The 23,558-nt window shown below is 30.7% G+C and overlaps 1 protein-coding gene across 7 annotated transcripts; it reads left to right on the top strand.

Annotated features, from left to right (window-relative positions):
- Positions 1-166: 166 nt before the first annotated feature.
- On the top strand, positions 167-23,359 carry LOC148611421 (STE20-related kinase adapter protein alpha-like). Of its 7 annotated transcripts, XM_088592024.1 has the most exons (15): positions 182-303; positions 4,884-4,956; positions 6,177-6,193; positions 8,718-8,792; positions 9,669-9,753; positions 10,185-10,303; positions 10,692-10,800; positions 12,243-12,366; positions 12,899-13,070; positions 13,740-13,844; positions 14,525-14,609; positions 15,192-15,209; positions 18,613-18,748; positions 19,143-19,264; positions 19,807-23,359. In XM_088592024.1, the coding sequence occupies exons 3-15, from the start codon at positions 6,185-6,187 to the stop codon at positions 19,878-19,880; spliced, it is 1,233 nt and encodes a 410-aa protein (XP_088448150.1). In that variant the 5' UTR covers positions 182-303; positions 4,884-4,956; positions 6,177-6,184; the 3' UTR covers positions 19,881-23,359. The 7 variants fall into 7 exon arrangements, with proteins under 7 accessions (XP_088448151.1, XP_088448148.1, XP_088448152.1 ...); XM_088592022.1 differs by lacking the exon at positions 6,177-6,193 and having other exon boundaries at positions 176-303; XM_088592023.1 differs by lacking the exons at positions 182-303; positions 6,177-6,193 and adding an exon at positions 4,669-4,687.
- Positions 23,360-23,558: the final 199 nt, after the last annotated feature.

Below are 23,558 nucleotides of genomic sequence, written 5' to 3'. Positions count from 1 at the left end.
CAAGATTTGTAAAAACATATGGTTGCTCCCTAAATCACAGAATCGATTACATTTTGACCTGAATGTAGTCACTATTAAGTTGTTTTCTCTTGGGTGATTATATCTCGAATTACTAATGCCAGTTGGTGGGGACCATAAAATAAATCCGTAGTTTTTTTCCGGAATTGATCTGAAAATTATTGTTTCCAAACCGGAAGTGAGAAAATTGTGAAAACTCGAAAATAACAAAATCCATAAATTAATTTTACTTAGGGACCTTGTTTCCCTAAAATTATTGATTTGATGGAAGATTTTATCGAATGAGTATGTTTTTAATACTTTCCACTTACGATACATGATGCGAAATATCTTTCTGACACAACATTTTCCCACCCAATAATTACATACATTTTTGTAACTGGTTTCTGCTCTTAAATCTATGAAAGCTTATTTATTGTCTATTACATGTATGTATGTAGTTGGTATCTCTACCCTGAGCAGTTGTTCAAACTTTGCTGTCATTCTTGTTAGACTTGTAATGTGTGTCATGCAATGATAAAAAAAATCGCTGGAATATCAGACTGAATGATAGAAAAGATTAGGATATGACTTGAAAACGATGCAAGTCGTTTTGGCCACACTACCACTTTGGCCATAGTTATCTCAGCCACAGTATATTTCGTCCACATGTTTTTAAAATATTGTATACAGTCAAAAATATTACATAAATTTGTGTATTTTCAAGTATAAAAAAAAAGATGAATGACTGTAGTAAACTTATAAAAAATAATAATAATTTATTTAAAAAAAGAGCAGTTTACATAAATAGGGGAAAAAATGGTGAATACATAATTGATAAACATAAACAGATACTTAAATAAATGTTAAAAACTACTGAGGGAGATAACACCAGTTAATATTTCAGAAAGTTTAAACAACAACGATAATTTATGAAACAACTTGAACAAATACCTAAGCCGTGCATTCAAGCTGAAAGGGGGGGGCAAGATTAGTAAATTGCTATTACTTTATTAGGATTGACTCCTATACTTCCATAACTATTTACAGTATACATGAATTACATGCATTTTTGCTCTCTGCAGTTATTATTCCACGCTGTTTTATTGATTATGTATAACATTTCTTGTTTTGTAATGCTAAAGTTGGTTATGCTGATGCAATAAAGTTTCTCCTTCTTTAGAAGTTGCCTCAGAATTATTTTCTGGAATTAAAGACGACAGAAAAATAAATTGTATCGATAAACTGCAACACATTTTTTTTTTGTCAAAAAACTTAAAGATTGAATTAAGAAAATTGTGTAAATTCATTCGAATTATTGATTGCTGGATTCTCTCTAATGTACATTTAAAAAAAAAAAAATTCACAATGTTCAGCATAATTTATGTCTAAAAGCAGGGAGTGTATATTAAATATAAAGTCCCTGATAAAAGGTATAGTTTATTTCCCGGTTATTTCATATCTAAATTTTCGAAATTTTTCATGTACATTTAAAGAATGTGACTTCTGTAAAAACATTAGTTTGTTTGTTTTAATGAATGTTATTATTTGTGGTTTCTAGCATAGAACTATAATTAATTAAAGCTCAATGTCTCTAGCACGTAATGATAATTAATCATTAATCATGTAGGTAATTTGATTATAGAGCCTTTTAATTATCATGCCACGGGCAATTACTTGTTTATTTAATTACAATCAAATCATATAATTATCTACTAAAATCGCCATGTGAAAATTGGAAGACAAGCTTCCTTTAAATTATATGGAGCTGTTGGCTAATGCAAAAGTTGTCTTTTTAGTTGATGACATTGGTTATACTTTCAGTGATGAAATTATGTCTTTTTATCGAATTTACGGCAGTTAATGATGTATTAATAATGATCTGATAAAACATTCAAATACAAAAAACCAAGTCTTATTCATTTCAGCATTATATACCTGTCCATTGCTACATCTTTCTGTAGGTATTTTTGTGATGCAGATCATTCTTAGGCAGAGATTTGCAGTTTGTATGTCATCGGCACTCGTGTTATGTTATTTGTGTAATTTCTTTCACTTTGAACGTCTATATTTAAGGTAAAACAATATTTTTTTACTCTTATTAATAAAACTATTTTACAAACTTTTTTTAACAAATTAAAATACTTAATTGATTCAAGGATATATATATATATAATCAAATCTAAACTACACCCCAACTCTAGAACTTTAGAATCGATTCCAGATTCGCTCCCTCAGCGGGATTCGAACCCCTTCTCTTCTCTGACATCTATGGCAACACTGCCTGCAGTACATTCAACGCTCTAGACCACTCGGCCAACTTGGCTATATAATATAGCTTTTCTTAACCGAGTGATACTTCCTCATAAGTAAATGTAGAGCGCGAACATTAGCACATGATGTGACTGAATAGGAAAACCTCTGATGGTATCGAGTAAGACAATAAAGGATCTGTAACAGTACCGGTATACAAATACAGCCACACCAATTATATAATACATATAAGACAAATGGGGTGAGGCAACTCTACCATCTTACTTAGTACATTACTATGTAGATACATAGCATTCCAGGCGAGGATCAACATAGTATATTAATACAAGGATGCATACATATATATATAATCAAGTCCAAACTACAACCCAACTCTTAGAATCGATGCGAGGTTGCAAATTTGCGATGCAAATTTGGTCGCTCCCTCAGCAGGATATAAATATATATAAACACACACACACACACTGTTAAATGTATTTAAAGACACAATAAAATACAAAAAGACACACAAATGAATGTATAAAGTCACATCTTTCCTCTCCTACCGGAGTGATGCTCTAGTTTGTCCAATATAGTTTTCCCACAACCACTGCAAGTTGCAATGTACAAAAGATTTTCTAAGGTACAAGTAAAACTGCTCTTTATATTAAATATATTTCCAGAACTAAATGTAAAAGATTTAACTTCTTAATTGATTGCATATTGAAAACCATGGTCAAAACGATCATGGCCGAAATGGACTATGGCTGAAAAGTACTATGGCCGAAACGTTCTATGGCAGAGATGACTAGAAAGCCTTGAAAATAATAGGACCTAAAATTTACTTGTTTTAAAATTTAATTTAGAAGATGGAATGTATATGCAAGTGGTTTACAGGGTTCCTATACATTAAGGGGGAGGGTTGTGATCATGCCAAAGTACCCCACCACAATTTTTATGTTTGTCTTAAGTCTGGAATTTCTGGCCTCTCTATGTCCTTCAGTTTACTTATGTATTGCTTGAGTATATATGGGCAACAATGTCCCTGTACCTGTGTATAATGTTGTTTTTGCCCTGAGGTGTGAGGGATTCCTCTTTGTTCATTCACGACCCATGGGTGGCCTTGAGCTTGCACTTTTCATCCCTGTAACACGTGTTGGGTTGTTGTTTCTTTGACATGTTCACCATATTCATTCTTGTTATATTAATTCACATTTGTCATTTTGCAGCATTTGACCCCCAAATTGCCTTTCAACATGTTCAATGACCTTTTGATGTAAGAGAAACTTTAACATCTTTCATTGTGCCATCATTAATTTTTCAGTTGAAGGTGATATATATAGGAAACCAATGGGAAAATATATGATTTTCTGCAATGGCATCCACATTAAAGCACAAGTGAGAATATGTGTGTTGGTTAAAGGGATAACCAGACAATTGTATAACTCTCACTCCAGGCCTGGGAAATAATTTGGAAAACATGCATATAAAAAATACCTTGAAAAAATCCTTGCAATAATTTTTCTCAATTGATTTGGACTTGCTTGCTGTAATTTTCCCTTTTCTGTGACCCTTATATTTATTCAGCTAAGAAATTCTTTTTGGCATATTTAAGTGGCCTGTTTAAAAAAGCAAAAATAGATTTTGCAAAATATTTACTCTGGACTAAATAATTAAAATTGCACCACTTAGAATCTGCCAAAATTAGGAATGTCAAAATTTAATGTATACAATTTGGCCTAAAAATTGATAAATCTTACACCCATGATGCGGTAACATGTGTTTCTGGCTTCCATATTAAGTTTGTCAATTGATATGAATGACTTATATTAGGTTAACTGTGTTTTGTATGCAGTTGTATAAGCATCACTCTATCACAGATCTGTATCAATTTTTTGAATACGCTGTAAGACTAATTTTGTTGAGGAATGATTTTCAGCCGACCTGGATAATAAAGCTAGTTAACATGGAAACCTAAACCTCTGGTAAAAAAATGTTCCTTCTAGCATTATCAGTGTTCGTTCTATTTTATTTTCAAAAAAGATTTTTTGATGCCTCTGTAATGTAAAATCATAACTGATTCTTTACTTTAAATTATTGAAACTAAAGAACTGCTAATTATCAGCATACAAGTGCTTTATTACTACATGCCACACCTTGTGTTTGATGGCTATATGCAGTCCTAAAAACAGGACGTGGAATTATAAACATCAATAGCTGTAATTTCATACATGACATATCCCATGACAAATGTAAACAATTATGACCTCGATGATTGCTAAACTATTTGCTTACAAGGATTGTTTTAGTTTTTGATTCCATGGAACTGTGTATAGGTGTTCCTAGAAATTCAAACAATAGTTTGTTTGACTGTCATTTGTTACATTTAAGGCAATTTCAGGAGTTTAATCTTTTCTCTTTCACTTTTGAACAAAAGGTAAGTTTATTACTATATGTATGATTATTACTACATGTATCTTGTACAGTATATTTTCTGAGAATGAATAATGACAAAACGATGGAATGGCTGAACAACAAATTCCTTATTATAGACTTTGAAGGTGATTTGCATTTAGGTATGACAAAAAGCTGAGCTTGATTTTAGTTTGTGAATACTGGATATTTTTTTTCAGGAAGTTTGGTTAGAGTAATGACTAGATACAGTGTATCCTTGTGGACCTAAAACCATCATCCATGTCATTTTTGGTGAGTATGACTGAATGATACTACATATTAACCCAAATTATTTCTGTAAGAGTAATTATAGGAACCATGATTTTAGTGTGAATCAAAAGAAGGTAATTCAGGGATAAAGAACAGATATGGAAAACAGACGTACACAGCAAAGAACATAAAATAACCAAAATGATACGTACAAAGTAACAAAAGTAAATGAGCAACTCAGACTCCACTAAAAACTGGGAGCTTAGATTAGGTGCATCGGTAGGGTAAGCATCCTCTGCTTTTCTAGAAACATCCGCCGAGTTGCTCATAAAAAGTCAAGTCAAGGGTACACGAAAGAGGAAAGGGAAAGGATTTGATAAATTTCCTATTTGTAAGAAAACTCATTGTCTGAATGAATAATTTCAGTCATTTAACTAGTATTACTGTTTTGTTCTGTATTATTTTTATTAGTATTTCAATGAAATTCTTGGAAAAAAGTTATTTCTGATCAGAAAAAGAAAATGGTACATACAATATAATTTGCTGGTGCTGATGTAAGAAATGAAATCAGGCCCAGTGTTCTCCCCCAGGCCCTTAAAGCACTGCTCTATACAGCACTATCGAGTTTGAGAACTGTGCTGTGGTTGTCAATACTGTGCTATCTTGTTACCAGCATTGTGCTATAAGATTCGTTGATAATGTGTATTGTGGGGATAAAAAACCACATTCCCCAATGTCATTTACGGCATCCTACAAGATTTCAACATATGACCTTAAAATAATGTCCTGTCATGCCTGCTGAATACAGCAGCATCCAAAAATCCTGGGTAGAAGACTGTCTGCAGTATTCAAATTTAATGATCAGTAATTTAGCAGGAGATGAATGAACAAACAAAAGATGATGATTGATCCATTCTGTATGTAGAGATGTTCACCTTTAAAGACTAACTGTAGTTTCTGTGAAATTTGACTGCATTATGCTCTATGGATTGTGAATCTCTCCATAGTACCTATAAAAAAATTCACAAAATTCAGGATTTTACAGATCATTTTCATAAACTATGGCAAAAAATAAAGATTGTCATCAAGTAGGATAAACAGGTCTGTGTATTGTGCTATATAAGTTCTGGAGTTTCAGAAGTAGACAGTTATATTTCTATCAACACAGTGCACATCTTAATTGCATGACAGATTACCATGAATTTTTCACTGTTGTTCTTAAATGACCTCCATTTGATCTTTCTCTGTGTTGTTTTCTAAAGAGCATGCAATGGATGTGGTATGTATGATGTAGGCCTACACTCCCCTCCCCTTTATCACAGAATTTTTAACTTTTATTCATTTTAGTTTATTTAAAACATGTTGTTTAGTATGATAGTTAGTCAGTTTTTAGACAATTAATTTTCTAATGTCTATTTTTTTTGGTGCTCTTTTTTATGTCTTATTTGATCCCAAATAAACTGATAAACAGTGAAGAAACTATTTGACTTCCCAGTCATGGATGAGGCAACAAATCATTTCAAAATCAGATATCTGTTTTAAATTCTTTCGAAACAAAATGTTAAATTACATTTTATAAAAAGGACATTATCTGTGTAATTTCAAACTTATCAAGAATGGAAAAGAACAGGTTTATTTAAAGAGTATGCATTTAACATGGTATTGTGACATCTTGACATAACAAAACCTTTAAGCAATAATAAAAACATTAAGTAGTTCTCCACCTAAGAATCATGCAAAATGTGATTCATGGTTGGAAAGCCTACATATTTTTATTTTTGATATTTTGTTTAAATTGTTATAGTAAACAGAAATTGACATGTGGTTTTTCATATAACCTGTGCTCTTAGAAGATAAAAATTATATGAAATGTACTGTGGAATTCATACCTATGGGAGATAACTCTGTAAATGACAGTAAAATACAATTGAAACTGTTGCATTTTCAATGTGGATTATCTCCTAAGAACAGACAAATTGGAATGAATAATTACACATTTCATCATATAGATCTATAAAGCAACTTAAAAACAAAAATAAAAATATGTAGCCTTTTTTGAGGTGTACCACATTTTGCAGAATTGATGATTCTTACACAGACTGCTACTTAATTTTTCATTTGGAATAATGAAAATTTATTTTGAAAATTAAAAATAATGCCAGTCTATAAGATAGATGCATGTATTGCATATTTAATGGTTGTTGGGAAAACCAAAGTTGCTGTGGCTTAAAATAGAATACAGGGGTCAAATCACATTTCTTTGCAATTTACTGTACTCAGATATGGCTTCATTAGTAGGTACCAGTGTCTGATAATAAAAGGAGGTTAAGCTGTCTATACTCATAGAGACCTAAGTGATGTAAATAAAGTTTTTAGATTATTTCCATGGTTTGCTATCAGTTAAGTTGTTTTATAATATGTCAGAGTATTTTGACAATTGTGCTTCTTTTTTGTGATTTTTTTTTCAAACTTTTTATCATTTTGTTATCTTGGTTTACCTAAATTTTAGATTCCAATAAGTCTTATATCCTTAGTTATAGCTTTCAAATCATTTCATTGCAATCATTCTCTTTGTTGTTCATCAGGCTTAAAATGTGCTGTTGATTCCAATTTGGTGTATTTATTTTGTGTAATTTTTCAACAGTTAGAATTAGGAACTGTCCATTAGAATTATTTTATATTTTGTATGCAGCTTCAACAGTATGAGTTGGAGACTAGTTTCTTTATCAAACATCTGATGTACCAATTACTTGAGAGAACTGGTTGGTTGGGACATCAATGTCATATGGACTCATTTTGTCTGGTTTATTAACTGGTGATTCCCTCCCCTTTTTTAAGAAGGGGGTGATGGTTTAAATGATGATCATATCACATCATACATGAAAGTCTTGTTACAACCTGGTTTAGGTAACACAATAAACTACCTTGGTAGTCTCAGAGTGACATGATTGAGTGCTTGGTGGATTTGATCCCTAATTGAGTCACACCAAGGACTTTAAAATTGGTAGTCACTGCTTCTCCGCCAAGCACCTGGTATCTAAGGGGATAGAACTTGGAGTTAGAATGATGTGTTCAAGTGAGGATGGCATGCCTACCTGACAGATTTTGCTTCTATGAGCTACACAATAAAGAATTTGGTCTTGTACAAAGCAGGGTCTAATCATTTGGTCAATTGTTCTCATTATGAAATGCATGAAATATCTGCCATAGGATTTTCATTCAAGTTATCTCTATTTTTGACATTGACATTATAATACATGTTGATACTAATAAAATCCAATGGATCTGCGTCAACAGATCATTAGAATTTAAAAAAAAAACTTGTGTCTATAAATAGGTGCATTGTACATTTCATGATATTTGTTCTTTTAAATCACATGACCAACTTTCTGTTTCACATTATGGCTGTAACTGATCTTCAAAAAAATAATTAAGTTAAAAAAAGGGAGAGGTTGAAGAGATTCTGATTATTCAATGCATTATCTTCCCAATAATTATCATAGTATGTAGGCAATCAATTACAGCTAGTAATTATTTTTTAATTAAAATTTGCCTGAAGACATTTTGCTAAAAAACCAGCAGTAGTGTAAATTATTTATTGTTCATGGAATCACAATATTCTGTTTCCTGTATACTTTTATCTTTCTGATGAGCATGATTAAGTTTGATAATACACAATGTATTTCATGAAAAATTTGATAATACACAATGTATTTCATGAAAAACAAGAATAGAATTTGACAATTTTATTGATGTTTGGCACTGCATGTTGTTATGTTGTGATCTGTTTCTTTTTCTTTCAGAATTGTGCTTGTACCAAATCTTATACTCATGACTCTCCAGCTAATGCACCTTATTCTAGAAAATCTTTCTCTTCGGTGAGTGTTGCATGACAAAGTTCATACAATTTTTAAATTCCAAAGGAATGACCAGTTGATTACTGGGAAGGAGAAACTCACCCTACTCTTTAATATCTTTTTGTCATCAAATGAGTCAAAGAAAAAATATCTATGTTTTCAAAAGTCTTTGACTGGTTTGTTTCAAAGACACGTTTGGACATATAGAGTGCTTGTAAAAAAGTGGCCAAAAAATCTTTAGGGTAAACACAAAAAGTTTGGGTCAATATTGTTAGCAGAAACACAGGTAATTTTTTTTAGGTGTAACTAATAATTGAAGAAATTAGATTCAGTTATTCCTTTATTTATTTTCATGTGTGCTTGATTTATTTAAGTAAAGACATTCATCTAAGTTTTCAGTGCAATGTTCATGCTCTCAAACTTTTGATTTAATGTTGTCCTTTAAGAAATTTAAATCTTAATTATTAAATTAAATGGTTGTTGCTTTATACATTGTTGATAGTTGAATGTTTAATCTTCCAGTGTTGTAAATTTGTCAGATGATTAATGCTTTTGTTTGTAAACACTTTTAAATAGATTACTTGTTTTATGCATAAATAGTTCAAAATATAACACTTGTAAACAGTCCAAATGTTTATCACATCAGGAAGCATGGTACAGGTAATCTGATTGATAAGTGCATTTAGGCTGCCAACCCTACTTTTTGTTACTTTATTTCTAAAAATTATCAGGTAGTAAATCTTCAGTTATTGACAAAATTGCCATGGGGAGATACATTTGTCAGTGTACATTGTGTAACTGACTAGAAGTGAAAATACAATATCTTGCACTGAGGTGTTCAGTAATAATTTTAGAGAAAGTAACATGTTGAAATTTTTCCGTTCTATTTCTTTTCAGAAATCTGGAGGGAAGGATGATGTAGGTGAGAGAATGGTAGAATATGTTCCTGATCCGTCCTTATATGAGCTATATACTGTAATAGGTAAGTTGTTTAAGGCCAACCAATAACTACATTGGATTCAGGTTTTCTTATGTCATTCGATTGACACCTTATAATGCTATTGAATTGCTATGTCACTGACATAAAAAGTTTTTTTGTTTTTGCTTTTTTTTTAAGTTTCATTGTGTTCAGAATACAACATGTATTACATGTATCAAACATTCAGCCAAAATTCAAATAAGAGCATTTTCAAGTTCGAATGCTGTGTCAATACTTGTCCCAAAAGTTTAGGAATCAATCTCTGCAGTCATATAAAGCTGCGTCTTGTGAAACATTTGATTTAATATCATTCTGATGAAACTAAAAAATCTCCAAATAAGTAGTAATCAATGTAAAAAATATATTGATTTGAAAATTTTCTCATATGGATTATTATATTTTTATGGACAAAATATTTTTTCAATGTTTTACAGGTAAAGGTTGTGAAGATGCCATAACAATATCATTCAGTAGGTATATGCCAACTGGTGAAATAGTCGCTGTAAAGAAAACAGATTTAGATAACTATCCATTTGATGTGTCTGTATTGCAGGTGAGAGAGAGATTTAAGCATAAAGAACATCTTAGTGAATGGGTATTTCACATTCCTTTTTCCTCAGAAGGACATTGAGCACAGGTTTTTGATGAACATCAATTAAGTTGTACAGTTTGATTAACCCTTTCTAATAGCCAACTCCTGTTAAAGAGGGAAACTGAAAAAAACAACAACTTACTTATGTACTCTGTCAAATAATTTCAAAGTTCTTTCATTAGCACTTATTTCAGACTCAAGCAATTTCTATTTTTTTACAAAAGTTTTTTTTTTTAATTTAAAGAAAATACTTAACAAAGACATTTCAATGTGTGATATGAAATCACAATTGTACTGGTACTTTGTATGTATATGACATTTGAATCTGTGTATCAATTTATACTTATAGAATGAGATCATTTTATCCAAGCAATTGAACCATGAAAATATTTTACCAACCAATGGTACATTTGTATCTAAGAATGAGGTCTGGTCAGTCCTGCCTATAATGGCGTATGGTAAGTTTGATTCCTGGTCAGTCTTGCCTATAATAGTGTATGGTAAGTTTGATTCCTGGTCAGTCCTGCCTATAATGGTGTATTGTAAGTTTGATTCCTGGTCAGTCCTGCCTATAATGGTGTATGGTAAGTTTGATTCCTGGTCAGTCCTGCCTATAATGGTGTATGGTAAGTTTGATTCATGGTCAATCCTGCCTATAATGGTGTATGGTAAGTTTGATTCCTGGTCAGTCCTGCCTATAATGGTGTATGGTAAGTTTGATTCCTGGTCAGTCCTGCCTATAATGGTGTATGGTAAGTTTGATTCCTGGTCAGTCCTGCCTATAATGGTGTATGGTAAGTTTGATTCCTGGTCAGTCCTGCCTATAATGGTGTATTGTAAGTTTGATTCCTGGTCAGTCCTGCCTATAATGGTGTATTGTAAGTTTGATTCATGGTCAGTCCTGCCTATAATGGTGTATTGTAAGTTTGATTCATGGTCAGTCCTGCCTATAATGGTGTATGGTAAGTTTGATTCCTGGTCAGTCCTGCCTATAATGGTGTATGGTAAGTTTGATTCATGGTCAGTCCTGCCTATAATGGCGTATGGTAAGTTTGATTCATCAACAAACCTCCTCAGTGGTCTCAAGTTAGGATGCTTGACATTGTGGGTTTGTTCCACAGACAAGTTACACCAAAGACTTTAAAATTAGTAGTCTTTGCTTCTCCACCAAGCATGGTATTTAAGGCAAAAGAGTAACAACTGGTTGGCTTGGAGTGAGAATAATGTGTCAGAGTTGAGTGGCATGCCTACCTGCAAGCTGTTACTTCTTTGACCTAGCACATTAAAAATCCAGTTCAATTGGTCAATCATTCTTATCTAAGATTTCTGTCATAGGACATTAAACAATCAGCTAATCAATCAGTCATTCATTGTTTTACACATTGTTTATTGGTGTCATTAAAATCTGTATTTAGTAGAGGTTTGTATTTTAACATCATGGTTGTATACTTCCCGTTTTGTTTTATTGTCTGGTTAGGACTCATGTATGAAATATCTTGTTGTCTATGAACAAATACCATATTTTAGTCAACAATGCCTATGAAACTTGCTAGGTGTATATTGATGATTTTTCTATGCAATATATTTTTAAGCTATGAAAAAAGAAATAAATAGGTCTACACTGGCCAATATGAACTTCCTTTTTTGCTTTGGGACTTAGCCATTCTTCACGAAATGGAATGAAAAAGGAATTTTTTTTGGCTGCCAGATGTGGTATGTGGCTTTGTATACTACCAGTATATTGGGCATTCATTGTAAGTGATGTTGGTTGTTAATCACAATAACATGTGCAACTTCGTGTTTAATATTTGAGCAGTGTAATGGTAATATCATTCCATATTGAATTTTCAGTATATCATTTACTAAAAAGTTGAACTTTTATGTATTTTTTATATTGTAGGATCCTGTAAGGATTTGTTACATGCCTACTTCACCAATGGTTTATCAGAATTAGCAATAGCCTATATTATGAGAGATGTTCTACAGGGGTTAGAATATTTACATAGTATGGGTATTATACATAGGTAATCTTTACTTTTCCAATTTTATGTTCAATGAAATTTGTGCTTTTCCGTTCTTCTGTTTTGTCTTTCTGGTTCTTTGCATTTAATACTCTAAATTCAGAACTTCTTACAATTTTTCATTAATAAGACATTAATAGTTAAGGCTCAAGTTATGGAATAATTTAATTTCAGATGTAGCATGCTCCCTGATTGGATAAAAAAAAATTTGTCCATCATCTCAAAGACCAAATTGTGTTATTTTACTCATTAAATTTTGATCCTACAAAAATTCGGTGCACACCTGAAAATAACTTGCTATGCAGGTTATTTAGAGTGCATCATGTGATCGAGGTTATTTCTTCATAGACCAAAAAATATAACTATCATTCCTTAAATGACTAACATTACTAAAATTAGTTAATTCCTCCAAATTGCCAAAAGTTAAAATCACATTGAGCTTAAATTACAAATTTACAATGTTGAATTTATATGCTGAATTTACACAAGTAGGAATTATTCTCAGTTTTAAGAAATTGTCAATTTAATTTTTCAGAGGTGTTAAAGCTAGTCATATTTTATTGTCATCTGATGGTCATGTGACCTTGACAGGAATCAGGAATGCTTATAGTATGATAAAAAATGGACACAGATTAAGAACAGTCCATGAATATCCTATTACTTGTATTTCTATGTTGAAATGGTTCAGTCCAGAAATTCTAGCTCAGGTAATATGTTCTCTTTATCTGAAGAATGTGATGTTGCTTCCAAGTTTAATGCCCATTTGATCTACATTTTGAATTTTTAATTAATTGCCAATCCATTTTCAGTGGGTATAGTATATATTCATGATTTGATATTAAGCAATGCTCATCTTGAATTCTAGTCACTTCACAAGGTTTAGAATGTAGGAGGCAGCAAAAATTAAAATATGCCAAAACAAAATGCATATTTTTAACCACAAAAAGTACCGGCTATGTGGTTAAAATAAATATATGCTATGGTGTGGTATACAACTTTCATTTTTGAAATTTGTCAACACCAATAAAATTGAAAAAAAATACTATTCTGATGAATGAAAAAAAAATGAACTTGTGATACTATAAGAAGCTTTAAGACCAAAATGAATAATATTCTAGATTCTCATCCCTCCTGTCCCAATTTTTTCACCCTCAAAGAAAAATTTTGTTTTGATTTCATTCCCAATTTAGGTCAATTTCTTTCAAACTGACAGCATTTTTCACTTAAATTGATAAAAAATCAAAAATAGAATTAACCCGTCCACCTCAAATTTTGAAAAATGTTGGATGAGAATCTAGGATTTATTTTTATGATGGCATTAACCGGATGTGATTTGGCACTGCTATGTTGATTCAGTGGATTATATTTACTTACAGAATTTAGCAGGATATGATATGAAGTCAGATATTTACAGTATTGGTATTACAGCATGTGAATTGGCCAATGGTGTGGAACCATTTGCTGATATGCAATTAACTCAGGTAGTGTAAATATAAATCGCTTTAATAATTCCAATACCTGTTATGATCTGAAGGAATGTGTAGACAGTGGTGTATAGGTTCTTAAAAGGACCCTTTTTTTAGAGAGTAGACTGCACTTTTATGACATATTTAACCAAAAAATCTGTAGCTTTTTGCTGAAGTTAAGGCAGAAAAACTTGTTGGCTATCATTGTTTTATGAGACTTTAGATATCTTACTATAATGTCTGCCTAGGTTTCAGAGAGATTTTCTTCCTGGGTTTGCTGAACTATTGGAACTAGTAGATACATAGAGAAAAAAGTGTGTATTACATGGAATTCAATATTTTGTATGAATGCATACATTCTGCTATGAAAATACAATCATAGCCCTGCCAGGAAATTTGGTTATGAGACTTTTTTAAAGACAGAAAAAGTAATATGTATATACACATGTACAACTTCACAAATGAATTCCTCCATGTTGTCTTTCATGTAAAACACTGCACAGATTAAATAGGTGGTTTAATTAACATGTTTCATGTGTGTTTACACATGTACAAGAATTACATATTTTAAGCATGCCATACAATTTTTCTGATGTATCTAAATTTTTAATTACTAGTAGTGTGAACAAACCTATATATATTGTCCTAACGGGAAATTTTAAAATACATTAATATATTTTTCTAATTTCTTTTAGATGTTACTTGAGAAGATGCATGGAACAAAACCAGTATTGATTGATTGCACAACAATAGCAGATCTTGTCAGTCAAGAAAACCAAGGTAATTTCTTTTTGAAAAAAAATTGTTAAAATAAGGGGAAGTAAGCAGGGACTTTGTTTTGTGGTTACTTTCCAAGTTATAATGTAGGTAGTGTAACCATTGTAAAAGTTATTATTCTATCAAAAAGTGCTTGAAATCAGACTTAAGTTGGAAATAGGTTTTAAGCTTTGTTCAAAACACTCAGATATATGATTTTACTCTTTGGAAAAGAATTACATGTACTTTGTTTTAGAAAGTGTGATATTGATTTTTGCTCAGTTTTTGTTATTGGCATGTCTGTCTGTCTGTTTGTACTATGAGTGACACCCATCCTTATCAATATGTTCCAGTTATTAATAAAGCAGAATTTCAGAGAACTTTCTTTGTAGAATCAATACTTTTCAACAAATGGAACTTCACATTTTCTGCTTCGTAAGAATTTTATTTTCCATATATCAGAACAGATAATAATCTTGAAAGATTCAGTAACATAAATTCTAGATGCCTTATTGCATATCATAAATTTATTTCTGGTGGGTAGATATACATGTATATACTGGCATTTGCTTCACAACTGAATAATGATATATACTTCCTATGTAGATGAGAATTATACATATTGTAAGTCATTACTCTGGATGATGTATAATAGAATATCATACGTATACATGTATTCATAATAAATGGTATATAAGATATATACAATACATATGTTTGGCGAGATTTCTTTTAACTTGAAATTGTTTGCAGTATCTAACACTTTCACAGCTAAGTTAATAGCCACTTGAATTAGATATTAAGTGTAAGTGTTAGTGTAAAAATCAGGCAAAATGGGAAAAACCAGAAACATGCATGATGAAACCCTTCCGATCTGACAGTGAAATATCACTCAAGGATGATATCTTTATTTGAAAAGACCATTATTTGATGTCCACATAATTGGATTTGCTCAGAAATGTTTCAATAGAATCTAAGAAAGTGATGTTTTTGACAGAGTTACCCGCCCTTGAAGTGTTCATTTTCAGTGCATATCAATGAAATTGTAACTCAATGGTCCAGTATGAAATGGAAAATCTTGTCTGTTTTCCTTGATTCTAATGGTGTGAATAGTCAAATTACACTTTTAAAATAATGGGTTTTTTTTTCATACCATGTTTCACCTACTGCTTGATTCTTACAGGGACACTTAATGTGAAGTTTTGGGATTATTTTTACTTTTTTTCATTTGAGTGTTTATTTGAAATTATGATACAGATAGCAGTGATTTACAGAATTGATCCTATGTAAAAATTTTTGATACAGGTAATTCTCACTTTGAAATGAATTCGCTAATTTCACTTTCTTTCTTCTTCCAAATATCAATTGGCCATTCACAAAATTTGAAATTTATGTTGAAAATAGCAAAGAATAATGGATAATATCTATATAATAAATAGGATAATTAATTGGTTATCATGAATAACCAAAATATAATCACTTATGCTAAGAGTGCACAAAGATTTAATTTATTTGCAAAACAAGTTCCACCATCTCGTAAAATCTAGGCATTCTTCTGATCATATTTTGGTTATTCACTCTTTCCAATTAACTATCCTATTAATACCCATTTATCATACGATGTATTGATTGATTCTATATATGGATAAAATTTAGACAGTAGTTTTAGAGATTTACTTAGCAATAGGCAAAATTTATATGAATCTGTGAAAGAAATGTATGCAGAAGCAATTTGTATTCTATTTAGGAGTAACTCTCGAGTTACTGAACCAATGAAGTTTAAAAATACTTTACTCATTCTATTTGATAGTATAAAACAGTAAATTACTAAGCCATATACACACCATTTTTTTGCAACTTGTAGTATCACTAAAAATCTTTTGATAAGAGAAATAATTGTAAGATATTGGTTTTCAGAACCCATATTTATACCCCTTCTTTGCAAGAGGTATTTAGTGATCATGGTATCCATCCATTTGTCTGTCAGTATGTTTGTTTGTCAGTCTACATTTTTTTATCGACTCCTCTGTAACTACTTTATCTCAGCCACTTGACATTTTGACAGAACTTTTATATAAGTATGCCATGTGGTGGGATATGATTTAAAAGCAACATGAACTTGTTTGATGACTTAGTTTATATGCAGAACATATGGTTATTGCAGTGGGGAGTTGGGGTATCTAAATTATTCTAGTTTAATCATAAATATCATGAATATTCAAATTAACCAAGAAAACTGTGGACTACTAAAAATGTGCTAAATGTAACTGTTTCTGGTGATATAGTTTATCATTGTTATGGCATATTATATAGATAATTGAGCTTAGCAACTTATGGAAGGCTGCTGTAATAAGCTAGGTACAAGTTTGGTGAAACTAATGAAGTAAAAGATAGATTTTAAAGTGTAATTTCAATAATTACTGTAGAAGGGAAAATACTTCTCCTGGTAAGGAAATTTTCCATACAGTTCGAGGAGCTCTTTATAAATTATATTTGTGCTACATGTTCTTTTTCTATGGCTTTAAAATTTGTTTCTGTGTATACTCTTTCTTTCAGATGAATATTCTTGCAATTCTTTAATGAAATCTACAAAAAAACCTCATAAATTTGACAAATCACCCAAAAAAAGATCTATTTCCTCCAATATAAATACCACCACAGTGCAAATTATACTACAGCCGTCCGTGCGAGACCCAACAGGGTAGTCAAGGACATTAAAAACCCCCTTAGTAGTAATTATACTATATTGTACCAACAATAAAAAAAAAACTTGGTTAGGCCATAGTTTTTACCCTTTGTCTTGAAAATTTTGCTAAATTTGGAAGAAATTACAAGTATTAATATTTTATATTCTTTTAGTTTTCAATCTCTGATCCAATGTTTTTCATAAAGGAAAAATATAACTTTAGTTCATAACTGCGTGAAAGAATCTAAATTAATGATATTGGTGATATTGTTGCTGAATATTGCTTTTAAAATTCAAGCCTAGTTAGAATTAAAAATAGTTATTACACTAGAGACAAAAAAAATCTTAAACTCAATAAACTTATAGCCTACTAATTCTGAGATTACGAAGTTAAAATTATTTTTGTACTTTTATATTTATAATTGAATATGTTGTATTTAATAAATTCTGTTAGCATGTGGTATTAGACAAACCATGTCAACATTATTACATGATTTCATTATATATACATGTATATTCTGTATCAATGTATATTTTGCACGAATTATTTTTTTATCTGAAGATTGTAAATGGCTGTACAGAAAATTAAGCAAGCTGACAGTCAAAATGAAAAAAAGAAAATGTCTTGTAAAGTTCCAAAAAAAGCATGACAACTAAGTTTCAGATATAGAAATAAACTAAAAAGAAATTGTACAATGTATATAACAGCAGTAATAGACTAGTGATAGTACAATGCTACATACAAGTGGTTTTTACATGTTTCCTTTTAGTTGTTGAGTTTTTATGAGTTAAATCAACTGTGCTGAGGTTTTTATTATAGACTGGCTAAGTGATCATGGTGTGCTCATTGACAAAAAATTCTTCTGCACATATTACTTCTTGCATCTGTTACAGAGAACAGGATAGTAAACTTCAGAGAGTAGAGTCACTTTTTCCATTATTGAATGACAATCACCTGATGAATTCCCTGAGATAGTCAACTTGACAACTAACAGAGAGTTTTAAACATTCTGTCATTCTATAGTATGAGTCTGCTAGAACATTTCAATCCTTTTGTCAATGGTCCAATGTAATACTTAAGTTCAGCACATAATATTCATTTAATCATGGAATACCAACTCCACTCCTTGAAGTTTATTATGTTACTTGCTGTAATATTGATAGTTTGTATGTTTTATGAACACACCTCTTCTAGCAACATTGTTTAAATTCTACTGTGAATGTTTATGTAATCTATCATGAAAGCATGTACATTGCCCTACCATTAAAAAAGAATTTAAGGACTTAAGCTTAAGAACATACCATACTTTTATTATTGTACTTCAATTTTAATTATTATAGTTGCCCAAGATTCTGGTATTGACATAGACACAGCAAAAAGCAGAGCAGATGTAATCAAGATTGCTAATCACAGACGTTTCTCTAATCATTTCCATAGTTTTGTTGATATTTGTCTAGAAAAAGACCCTACCAAAAGGTAACTTATCATAGTATTTTTTATTTATTTAAGACTGTACACCACTTAAGTTTCCGATTTGTCTGCTTACAATTGGTATATTTTTTAAGAGTAAACATACATTGATATAACAAAGCTTAGCACAATGTACTTCTCAGTTATATATTTCTTGTGAGTTAAACTTTTTAGTCAGTTTTATGTCCATTCAACAACCCTTGTAAAGGATTGTGAATATCTATCTTTAGATATTTTAAGTTCTGAGCTTTTAATCTTTGTCTGACAAGTCCTTTTACTTTATAGCTTCAAAATAATGTTTTATTGCAGTCAAAGCAGAAATAAAAACAAATCTTTTGTGTTATTTATACTTCCATTAGAGGAAAGATTGTAATGAATAATTACCTGATTTTATTTTTAGGCCATCAGCAACAGCATTATTGAATCATTCTTTTTTTAAACATTTGAAGAAGAGGTCATCAGACTTCCTCCCTGCTCTAGTCCAGCCATTACAACCATTGACAGTAGATATGGTTCAGAAAGGTTTGTACCAAATAATAAAGGTTTAAAAAAACAGTCAATCAAAAGTAGGGAGCAAGCATGTGCAAAAAAAACAACAAAAGAACAAAGTAAACAAAATCAGTGACCACACATTTTTCAGCACAGTATTCTCTTTATATGGCATGACTACTATTTAATTTCTTCTGTAGACATTGGTTATCTAACAGATTGTTAGAAACAATTAGTGAAATTGCACTTTCTTAGTAAATTGATTTTATGATAATTTTTTACTCACTAACTCTAATGAAATCTTGTATGAAACTAATAAAATACAGTTAATAATTTTAGTAATTTTCCTGTATTTTTGACATCATGAAACTTATATTAAATGTTTTATCACTGAATTGAAGATCGTTTAAAAGTTTTTACTCAGCTTTTTATGGTTTAAAAGTCTGCTTATGTAAGCATGTGTAACTTAAAGAGGGATGTTTTTTTAGTTGACCAATAATTATTACCAAAAGGTAATAATTAAGCTTTTGATTAGATATATTAAGAATAATCATTTTTATTGTATAATATTGCAGCTGAACCTTCAGAAGAAGATCTTTTGGTGAATGGGATAGAAAACATAGACGTTGATGATTGGGAATTTGACTGAAGGATGTCAACATAGATCAGAATATACTGGTAGAAATGATTGTTCACAGGCTAATGTACAAAGATAAAAATGTCACACATGTGTCACACATGTACCTTAAAATGTAAGGGCAACAGATGTGGCATTTTTGCCTGTGTATTTCATATTCAGGCATTGACTGGTGACTTGAATATGCAAGAAGAGGAACTAATATTTTGATACATGTAGTTGTATCTACTTTTTAACAACTCTTTTGAAATTAATTGATGGATAGGGATGTTTAAAGCTTATTTTAGCTTGATTTTTTTTAGAAACTTCAGTTTTTTATGTTTCTTGTTAATGTTTACATTTGTTGGAAAACAAAAACATTAACACGTAATCATCTTTTTAAGGTAGATCATACCTATTACAAAGAACATTCTTTTATGTCATGTTGCAAATTCATGCAGACATATGTATTTTCTATAACATGAATCATTTAAAATGATGTAAAAATAATACCGGTATATTTAAATTAGTTCAAATGATTTTTTCAATGAGTATTAGATTGATAAAATTAAAAACTTTTTTTTAATATTGCAAGAAAAAGAGTTTGATGGCCCCAATTTTCATTTAGATATATGAAAGAATGTCAGTTAAATGTTCTTTATATAAAGTTATTAAAAGATATTTCATATACCAATTTTTTAGAAGTTAGCGAAATATTGAAAATTCCCTACAGAATCCTTATAAGATGTATTAAAATATTTGCTTTGATAAGGCTTAATGATCTCTAAATCAGGTTCAGTAACCTTTGTTTTTTTCCATGAAATTTCTGAAGTATGTTCATTCAGGGTCATCTTTGTGGAAAATTTATCTACTAGAAATAGTAGTGATCTACTTTAAAAGCAAGTCTAGTAAACTGCATCAATGCATTAGACAAAAAAAGGTGCACGACCACAAGCATTCTGCAGAAGTGTCATCTTTACTCTGATATTTACCACAAATTTAATGATATTAAATTTAAATAAAAATGGCATTAGAGAAATTTTATCTTAATAAGTGGAAGTGTTGAAGTTATATTAAAAAAAATCATGAAAAGTGGAAACGTATTGTTCCCATAAAAAATGTTTGCTGAAATAAGAGAAACACAAATGTCAAAAGTGAGTTTGGAACAAGTTTTATTGAAGAAGCATGATGTAAACAATTTAAATTGTATTTTACAATATTTGAACCAAATTTTATTTGATAAAAACTGATAATATATCCAACAACTAGGCTTCTGGTCGAATCCTTAATTTACAAAAAACATTTTTTTGTTCAATAATTGCCTGAAATTATCTTAAGGTTATTTTTTTCATCTTTGAATACGTTGATAAGTCATTTTTTCAATGTTCTGACACAGAGTTCTATGCAGAATCATTTTCAGGCAACAATTGTCATATACTAATTTTTTAATGAATACACAAGATTATACATTAGTATATTCAAGATTTTTGGATTAAAAGAAACAAGAATGAATATGGTGAAATGCAACAAATGTACCAGTGTAAACTTTGGATCAGAAATAGGTTAAAATACCTATGATGTAGTAGAATCTCCTTCTCAATTGACCAGTTAATTACCTACGGTGTAAGACATTTCATAAGGTAAAGGTTGTTTAATTAAATAAAGGTCAACTCTATCCCCTGAAGTTAACTATTTTATCGGCTCTAAGAATTAGTGATGTCTTAAGAGGGCTGTTTGTTGATATTTAGTACTACTAAAGCCATGAGTTGGCTGTACATCTGTGATATGTTGGATGTTTATGTTGTTGTAATCAAGAGTTAGTGTTCTTTTTTGAGTATGGAACTGATATGATGTGATGAAAACATTGGATGAGTTTGAGTTTCATAAAACAATCAACATTTACATGTATCATATACAGTGAAACTTCTCCAAACCAGACCTTTGAAAAACTGGGCTTCCCTTATAACTGGCCGATATACCTTAAAACTTGTGTGTTTTGTCGTCAATAGACCGGCTGCCACCCAAAACCATACATCAGCCAGCTTTTCACAGCTTTAGTTACATATATAAAATAAAAACAACCTCTAAATTATGGCTGAGCGGTTATGATTCACCTGTAGTAAATGTGTTGGCAAAACTGTAAATGAATTCATTCACTGACCAGTTTGCATTTCATCAGTGGACAGATGCTAATTGAAGTGGACATTTGTTTAAACGTGGACAAACAACTTAATCCAGACATCACCTGTTGTCATTGCATAGGCGTTAATTGGTGTATACACACATTAGCAATAAATCTTCAGAGAATTAGATCTTTAAACTATCAAATAATGTGATATGTATCTAAGCCAAAACAATAAAGAGGTGAAATTATTAATCTTTGTTTAAAGGTAGTTTAATAGAACAGAATGAATGATTAATTACAATCAATAGCCCTTTGATCTTTAATACTCATTCTTTTTAAACTGTGGACATTATTTTTTCAGCAGTACCGTTTGATTTTTATAGAACCATTTACAATTGATGCAAGCTTTGAAATGTAGTAAAAAGGACCAAAGTTTTGAATTGGCACCAAACTAGCAAACTGATGATGTGTAGGTTATAAAACACAAAAAGGCAGACCATAAGAAGGGATTGCTATTTTTCTCAAAACAGGCCACTCATAAAAACTGACCATTTCCTCTTGTTCCAGTGGTGGCTGGTTTGGAAAAGTTTCACTGTAAGTTTAAAACAGATGTGTGTAGCAGCATTCACAAAATTCTATGATATAAGATTTTAAGTGATGACTTGTGGCAGATTCTGATTATATCAGCAATTTGGAAATTTTATTACTAATTACTAATTTTTATTATTCAGAGACGATATTGACAACAGTGAGGATTTATTAGTTAGAATAAACCTAGACAATTTATCAAGCTTTTTGAAATTTTGTATTGCAGTATATATTTTCCAACTTCAGATTTTTATCTGATTGTTAAGAACAAAACTACTTTAGTCATCAATAACATTTATAATCAAATCTATCTATTTTGTGTTAACAAATGTTAATATGTTATACCTTATGTTTTGTAATCTATAGTCATAATTTGACTCTTTTATAGCAAGTAAAATGGTTAAAGTCAAGGGACAGATTTGGTCTTCCGGTGATAGAATGTCCATTACCAGCTGAATTTCTTTAGGAAGTAAACTGGATAAGGATTCTATCAAACATAGAAATAATTGGAAGTTTAAAGCTTCATGTTTATAGTCTAATAAGACATTTCATCATATAAAAACAACTTTTCAATCAAGAGAAGACCAACTCTTTTCCCTGAAGTTAACTTTTTTATTTGTTGTAATTTATAACCCATGTACTTTGGCAGCAGTGTTCACAGAGTATTTAGGTATATGTAGATATTTTTTTTCCATGTGTTAATTGCATTTAGTGAAAGTTCATTATGTATTAAGTTTTGTTATTGTATAAATATTGCTATGTAAATCACTCAAATGTAAATAAAAAATGCTGTATTGTATCATTTCACATTTTTACCCTACTGGCACACCTGGTTTATATTTTTGATCTGGAGTAGTGTCTTGATGTTAATGATCTACTGGATTTTTATTGTGGATTGATTTTGGATGGTGTTTATATGTATTGGTATATGGAGGATATTCACTCAAACAAGACAATTAAGGTAGTTGTATGCAGCTTTTATCCCATGAAGACATTTG

The sequence above is a fragment of the Perna viridis genome, chromosome 7 (genome assembly GCF_037379345.1).
Source record: "Perna viridis isolate PV_CMFRI_1.1 ecotype Kerala chromosome 7, ASM3737934v1, whole genome shotgun sequence".
Taxonomy (NCBI): domain Eukaryota; kingdom Metazoa; phylum Mollusca; class Bivalvia; order Mytilida; family Mytilidae; genus Perna; species Perna viridis.
The sequence above is the reverse complement of the archived record's forward strand: the minus strand, read 5'-3'. Positions and strand labels throughout refer to the sequence as shown.

Bases quoted from the DNA above. Each gene is read 5' to 3' on its own strand.
- LOC148611421 (XM_088592022.1), top strand. The intron at 18,749-19,142 runs GTAACTTATCAT...TTTTATTTTTAG, and splicing joins GAAAAAGACCCTACCAAAAG to GCCATCAGCAACAGCATTAT. The intron at 19,265-19,806 runs GTTTGTACCAAA...ATAATATTGCAG, and splicing joins AGTAGATATGGTTCAGAAAG to CTGAACCTTCAGAAGAAGAT.